This window comes from Aptenodytes forsteri, unplaced genomic scaffold, assembly GCF_000699145.1.
Source record: "Aptenodytes forsteri isolate BGI_AS27 unplaced genomic scaffold, ASM69914v1 Scaffold310, whole genome shotgun sequence".
NCBI lineage: Eukaryota > Metazoa > Chordata > Aves > Sphenisciformes > Spheniscidae > Aptenodytes > Aptenodytes forsteri.
In genome coordinates, this window is record NW_008795680.1 from 766,219 (window position 1) to 773,470 (window position 7,252).

Here is a 7,252-nt window from a genome sequence, read left to right on the forward strand (position 1 = left end):
CTGGGAGAAGTGGGTGAGGAGCACGGGGGTGCTCTGGGAGGGGGGTGAGGGCTGAGTGCAGGAGGGGAAAATGCTTCCTCGCCCTTGAACAGCGGGGTGGGCTGGCTGCTGGGGAACCCCCGCTGGCTTTCAGGAGCCATCGTAGCCACAGGAAACTGAATTTCGGAGATCTCGCAGGGCTGCTGGTGTCCAGGCCCCTCAGCCGAGAGACTTGAAAGCCTGTAGGACTGCAGGGCAAGGATGGAACTCATTCAAGCGTGGCCTTAAACAAGACAGGGAGGTACGAAGTGTCAGGGGAGCAGGAAGAGGCGCATGAGTGCGCAAGTTAGAGGAGGCTTTTGGGATGAGGCAGGCCTGACCCGGGCTGTTGGCTTGCCCGGCGCATTCTGACCTGCCGCTGTGATGTGCTTCCCCAGATATCTACGTCTGCATGATCTCCTCTGCACACAACGTGGCAGCGCAGGGGAAGTACATCGCCATTGCCAGCACTACTGTGGAAACCGCGGACCCAGAGAAGGAAATCAAGCCGGCCTTGGACCTCTTGGAGCCCATTGAGCAGAAGTAAGCCCTCGACGAGCCCCCTCTCCCCCTTCCCACCTCGCTGCTCTCCGCTGCGAGCGCTCGGGCCTGAGGCGTGAAGGCAGAGGGGATCCGAAGGCCATTTGGCTGCACAGAGGTGTTGAAACTCTGAATTTCCTCTGCACCTTGACTGCTTCCGCGCTGGGCAGAGCAATGCCCTTCCATTCAGCCGTTCTTGCACCCATACTGGTGCTCAGCGATGCTTTTTAAAGCATTCCGAAGCTCTTTTTTTTTTTTTTCCTCCTTCCAGGTTCGTTAGCATCAGTGACCTGTTCGCGCCGACCGACTTGGGAACCGAAAGCCAGGTTAGTAAGCGCCGAGCTCGTGTTTGAGGGGGCGAGGAGAGAGGCTCGATGCTAAACTGCTGCTTCTCTTTCCAGATCTTCATTTCTCGCACCTATGACGCCACCACTCACTTTGAGACGACGTGCGATGACATCAAAGATATTTATAAGAGGATGATGGGATCAGAGTTTGACTTCGAAGAGATGAAACGCAAGAAAAATGATATCTATGGGGAGGAGGAGCAGCAGTAATGAGAATCTCTAATTAGGAGAAATTTAAATCGGCTAATATGAATATATAAGGAACTTAATGAACACTGTATGAAATTCAATATTGTAAGGCCTGCTTTTGTAATCCCATCTCTGAGAGATTGAAGAGTACTGCACTGGTAATGTTCCCCTTTTGGATATCATGTGTTAATTATTTCATTCTAGTAGGGCTGCTGTCCAGAATCTGGCAAATTACTGACTGATTTAATGACTAACCTCGTAAGCGAAAGGCAGACTGAACCTTTTTTTTTTTTTGCAGACGTAGACGTTGGTGCAGATTTGAAATAACTCATTGACAGCTGTGTCTTACCTTGTATTTTTAATCATTTGTAAACATCCTTCACAATTATGTGCTTCTGGTGAGCTAGTAGATGTGACGGTTGTCACTCAAACCTGATATCAAGGGAAATAGAAACTGAGCACTCCATTATTGTGGACAGCATCCCTAAAGTCTCTTCCCATCAATCTAACTCTGTGGCAAGTTGTATTATGGACAAAGCCCACATCTATTGTAGCAGCAAATGTTGGCTTAGTTCTGGGCACAGAACTTAACCTCCACTTAAGCTTCTAAAACTGTTTACATTGGTTGGGACACAGCTGTGCCTAAGGCTCCTTTGTGTTTTAATCTTAATAAAATTGAGAGAACAAATTACAGAGCAGGCAAGATGTGGAAGTATTTTCTGTACCCTGGTGGCTTCTCGGATGGACCAAACGGCACTGCGGTATCGATATGACAGAGCCTGTGCTTCTCGTGTCTCCTGAAGGCTCCAAATGATTTCTGTACTGCGAAGTAAAGCCAAATTCTGGAAACCAGTCCTGTGCTCTGGTCTGATTCACTTCAGTTGTACGAGCAGCATCTCCTTTCCGAGATCCCTTGGATCTCTGCCCGCCAGGGTTGACACGTGAGTGGTACAGAGCATTTCCTACTAGAAAATAGGCTCAGACTTCCTTGGTTTGGCTTCCCCAGCCCCTGCTGCTCCAGCTGCTCTCGGGGCTGCTTTTGGCAGGGGAGAAGATGCAGCAGCACAAGGCCTGTCACTCCGTCTAAAGCTGCGGGTAGGCGCAAGCCTGCTCGCTCCCTGCAGCCACCCCCTAGCGCCTACATCCAGAAATGGCACTTGCTTGAAGCAGCAGTAAATAATTCTTGCCCTTACGGCTCCTCTGCAGGGTGCTGATCTCTGAGTAAGAGAGGCTCCTCTTCGGAGTGAGCCTTACTGGTCCCCTGGCTCGGATCCTGCAGCCTGAAGCAATCCTGCTGTTGGGCGGCAGGTGGACGGCGAGGAGACAACGATGCCAAGCGCCAGGAAAAATGAGAAAATGCCTTGGGACGGCTTTCTCCTGCTCTCGGCTGCCGTGCTCGGCCAGGTAGGGTTGCTGCTAAAGGGTTCATCCTTCTCTTCAGCCGTAGCTGTGCCGCGCTCGTGCTGCTGATGAAGAGGAACTGGGTCTTTGACCACATCTCGTTCACGAAGCGGCGCTGCGCTAAACCTGGCTGCGGCTGCCCCTTTCCTTCCTCCCTCCCTGGGGTTTGGGGCTTTTGGCACTTCCTCTCCCCGGGCACTGGTTCCAGGAAGCACCTTTCCATTTTAAGCCGCCGGGGCCGGCTGGGAGCCTGGTGCCTGTATTGCCGGAGCAAGGCATGTAGCGGTGGCTGGGGAAGTTCTCCCTTGCTTTGTGCTTCCTCTCTTCAGCTGCTTCAGTGCTCAGCGTCACCAAGCTGAGCCTTTTCGGAGACAAGGCAGACCTAAGGCATGTGGAGAATGAGCTCCTTCCCCTAAAAATGCTTCTGTTACCCCTCTCTGCCGTAACCTGGTTATTCCTCTGGCTCTCGGTACACCTCTCCTGCTGGGAAGGAGGGAGGGTATTGATCCTGCAGCCCCAAGTCTCCATGAGCCCACCCCGGCTGGAGCCAAAGGGTCTTGCTCGCTCTTTCCTTCCTGCGTGGGCTTCAAAGCTGGGGGTGATGCAGAACAAAGCTGATTTCTGATCTACGTGTGAGCTGGGAAAGCTGCTGTCTTCTGCCTTTGCTGCCGGGAGAGGCTGGGTGCTGAGCAGGGAAACCCCTCTCCAGAGAGCAGTGGGCTGTGAAACTTAGTTTTTAGGTTTTATTAATCAAAACTACACAAACTCATCCTATATGTAACGTCTTGCATCCTTTTATTAAAATAAAAAAAAGCAGGACAACCCTGTCCTCCACATCCCTAGGTAGGGTATCTTACAAAGGTCTTTAATGCGGCATTTTCTTCCCGACGCGTGTTTGAGCTACCATAAATAAAAGCTTTTTCTTCGCCCATCCTGTCATCTGGCTATTTACAAGGCTCCCAGGGGCTGGAACGCACTCGAGTCCCAGCAGTGAAATGGTACCAAGAGGCAACAGGGGCAACTTGAAATGTAGTGTAGAGCGGACTGTGCCGCAGGCTCGCCGCCACTCGGGCGACGGTCGCCAACGCCCATTTAAAATGTACACCGGCCCCAGCGGCTGACGCATGCGTCTTGTGTACGGTATGTACAGCGACAGCCACGTGGAAAACGCATTTATTATCACGGACTCGTACCGCTTCTAACCCTCAGGTAAACAGCTTTTTTTTTTATTATTTTTATTTTCCTATTTCTTCTGCTGTCAGTTGCACTAATCACTTGAAAACATTCCAATAATTTAAAACTGTGTAATGTTAAAATAGCCTCTGTCCTATATGCAACTCGATGGCAGGGAATAAATCCTCGGGAGGATTTGCATTAGCCATCTTTAAATAATTTCTATATACAGAACTAGAGCCAACCTTCCCCCGCCACCTCTCCACGCACGGCTCCTGTGGGCAGCACCCGAAACCCACCGGGATGTCGGGGCCATCCCGCAGAGGACCAGGATGCCCAAACCGGCGCCGCAGGGCCTGGGGAGGAGCCTTGCCGCAGCTTTGCTTCGTCACCTGCAACACAGCGACGTGGCACAGGTTATTGCTCTGCTCCCCTCCTCGTTCCGGGCAGCGCTGACCTCTTGCAGAGCTTCCCCAAGGGAAGCGCCGGTGTGTTTCCCGTTGCCAGCGGTGCTGAGCGTGGCTCTGCCAAGCACGGGTCCTCCCGGCTACGGCTTCAGGAGTCGGCCCTAAGTGTTGGCAGAGCCAGAGCGGATCCTGCAGCCAGTCCCTGGGAAAGGTCCCTGCTCTGCTGCGGGAGCAGCTGGACCCCAGCTCCCTTCCTGCCACCCCGCAGACAAGCTGAGAGCTGCTCCCGGACTTTTGGGGGAGAATGGGACAATCCTGACCTCCCCCCCCTTACCAGTAGCTTCTTCTAAAGGGGGCAGCCGCTTCCTGCACCGTCCCAAGGAAGGTGTTGACGTCGGCCACGAGGATTCCTTTGCTTTCAAGGACCTCCCTGCTGACACTGGGCTTTTCTGCAAAGGAAGGAGCGGCACCGTAATTCAAACAAGCAACCGAGGTGGTTCTGAAACCGACAGAAAATATCCCCAAATCCCACTGCAGTTATTCCGTTTTGCAAATGTGAGCAGATTAAAACAGCGCTGCTTTGCAAACAGCCTCAGCCCAGCAAGGCCAGAATTGGAGCGTGACGTAAAGCCATCCGCAGGCTCAAAAGATTGCCAGAGTTTACCAGCGCTCCAAAAATCTGTTCATTTTTGCCTTTTACTGCGCTGACTTGCAATGAAGCACCTCACACCTTACCTGTGCTTCTAGCAGAAATGGGAGCAAATGGGGTGTTTCTTGTCCCTCGTCCACCGCCTCCCAGGCCAATTTAAGACAGAGCTCATGGGGGTTGAGGGCACCAGCACAGGGCAGCACCCAGAGCCCGTCCTTACCTGTGAGATACACAGCGAACCTGGCGCTGACGTGCTGAACCTGCAGGTTCAACAAGCACTTGACGTACTCGGATCTGGGGGACGACTGGGAGTCGCAGGCGTGGTAGTGCAGCACCTCGATGAGATTGGCTCCCTGGCACGATTTGAGGATCAAGTGCTTCTTGTGGGTGTTGGCATCCAGCCTGCCGGGAGAGGGGCAAGGTGAGGTGGCGAGGGGCTTCACCCCTTTCTCCCCTCCTGGGGAATGAGCAGGTATGATGGGACCCGCCTTTCTCCCCACGTCTGTTTCTTCCAGCCTCACGGGTGCTTTTACGCTTGCTACCCTGCACTAAATGGAGAGGGCAGGAGCAAGCGGCACCGTACAGGTCATGCACGCAGCGGGGAAACAAAATGACCCCTTGCTCGAGACAGCTCAGACCGTGGCTCATGATCCCACCACAGTGGAGTCGAAAGATGCCTCGTGCGTGCCGTTGATGGAGCACAAAGAAAATACTTGCTCCACAACGGCATCCGCTCCGCACAGGTTGAGTCCTCATCTCACAGACGGCGATGAAATACCCAACCCCGAGCTTCTGCGACGTCTCACCGCTCAAGGACTGAAAAACCAGGTCTTCAGAACAATTACTTCATGCTCTCACCGTAAAGGCTGAGTGTGGAGAGGATCTGAGATGTCTCCCCCTTTGTTGTAGCATTTTCTGCTCAGACAGAACAGACCAGTTTCCTCTTTGTTTGCAGGTTGTTACTAGAAAGCTGTCCTTTCTGGCCTGTGGTCTGGCACTAACACGTAAAAACATTCCCCTCCGACTTCAAACATGATAAAAGCAGGACATTTCAATGGAAAATTGTGCTGGTTTTGGCTGGGGTAGAGTTAATTTTCTTCACAGTAGCTGATATGGGCCGATGTTTGGGATTTGTGCTGGAAACAGTGTTGATAACACAGGGATGTTTCCGTTACTGCTGAGCAGTGCTGACACACAGTCAGGGCCATTTCTGCCTCTCACCCCACCCCACCAGCGAGCAGGCTGGGGTGCACAAGAAGCTGGGAGGGGACACGGCCGGGACAGCTGACCCCAACTGCCCAAAGGGACATTCCACACCATATGACGTCATGCTCAGCTTATAAAGCTGGGGGAAGAAGAAGGAAGGGGGGGGCGTTCGGAGTGATGGCGTTTGTCTTCCCAAGTCACCGTTAGGTGTGATGGAGCCCTGCTGTCCTGGAGATGGCTGAACACCTGCCTGCCGATGGGAAGCAGTGAATGAATTCCTTGTTTTGCTTTGCTTGCATGCGCGGCTTTTGCTTTACCTGTTAAACTGTCTTTATCTCAGCCCACAAGTTTTCTCCCTTTTACCCTTCCGATTCTCTCCCCCGTCCCTCTGTGAGGGGAGTGAGCGAGCGGCTGCGTGGGGCTCAGTTGCCAGCTGGGGTTAAACCACAACAGTCCTTTTTGGCGCCCAACGTGGGGCTCGAAGGGTTCAAGATAACGACAGGTTTGACTGGAATGTGCTAGGTGGAATTTATGGCTGTTATTACTGTTTAGCTGTTAATCAGCAGGCTCCTGTGCTTGCCGTGGGGCTCGCTTGCCTCACTGTATATTAGAGTCTAGTGCTCGTTAGTGGCTGCTTTTTGCTTTCGCTGCTTGCTGTGCTGCTGATCATCTCACTCTGCCGTGCCTGGGAACATTTTGATAACAGCAATGGCCATGCGCCTGGGCTGGCAGACGGCCGGGGCATCGCTGCTGTTCCTGTGCTGCTGCACTGGACAGGCTGGAACTCCAGCGTGAACTCGAGTCGAAGGGACTGCGACCTGTGGGTGAGTCCAGGCGGGAGCAGGACGCTCTAAAGAGCCTGTGGCCGTGAATAAGCTCATGCCAGAGCAGTTCCACCTCGAAGCTGCTGCGGCCGTGGTTATGGCTGTGCCGCAGCAAGTATACTGCTGAAGGGATTGTGGCCCAAGGGCAAGGCCACGCTGCAGCAGGTACACATCGAAGCATCTGTGGCTGTGCATGAGGTCATGCTGGAGCACCTCAAAGCATGCGGCCACGGATAAGACCACGACAGAGCAGGAACCCTTGTTGCTAGCCAAGGTAAGAGCAAGGGGAGGAGTTCATTGCAATGTTAAACCCCATGGTCCGGTCCAAAGGGACCAGGGGTGGAGATTGCAATGGAAATACCTTTAAATTGTTGTAACCCAGGATTTGAGTTGCATGTTACGGGAATTACTATAGAGGAACCACCTGATCCAATGGAGGAGAAGCCTTACAAGAAGCAGTGCAAGTGCAGCAGTGACCCGACCTGAGCTGGCTTTGGT

At 53.1% G+C, this 7,252-nt stretch overlaps 2 protein-coding genes across 4 annotated transcripts in view; one reads left to right on the plus strand and one right to left on the minus strand.

Annotated features, from left to right (window-relative positions):
- GDI2 (GDP dissociation inhibitor 2) overlaps positions 1-1,946 on the plus strand; it is an 11,021-nt gene extending 9,075 nt beyond the window's left edge. Inside the window, exons 8-10 of the mRNA XM_009282669.1 lie at positions 417-561; positions 830-884; positions 960-1,946. Coding sequence (XP_009280944.1) covers positions 417-561; positions 830-884; positions 960-1,115 — 356 coding nt within the window. The 3' untranslated portion in view covers positions 1,116-1,946. The remainder of the gene's footprint in view (positions 1-416; positions 562-829; positions 885-959) is intronic.
- A 1,325-nt stretch (positions 1,947-3,271) lies between these two features.
- FAM208B (family with sequence similarity 208 member B) overlaps positions 3,272-7,252 on the minus strand; it is a 37,059-nt gene continuing 33,078 nt past the window's right edge. For 2 of the 3 annotated variants that reach the window (XM_009282672.1, XM_009282670.1), the window contains exons 21-23: positions 4,945-5,126; positions 4,410-4,524; positions 3,272-4,060 (exon numbers count right to left, since the gene is read on the minus strand). In XM_009282672.1, the coding sequence (XP_009280947.1) occupies positions 4,057-4,060; positions 4,410-4,524; positions 4,945-5,126 (301 nt within the window). In that variant the 3' untranslated portion in view covers positions 3,272-4,056. Of the gene's footprint in view, positions 4,061-4,405; positions 4,525-4,944; positions 5,127-7,252 lie in introns of those variants that run through there. The other variant, XM_019472981.1, reaches the window with a different exon arrangement.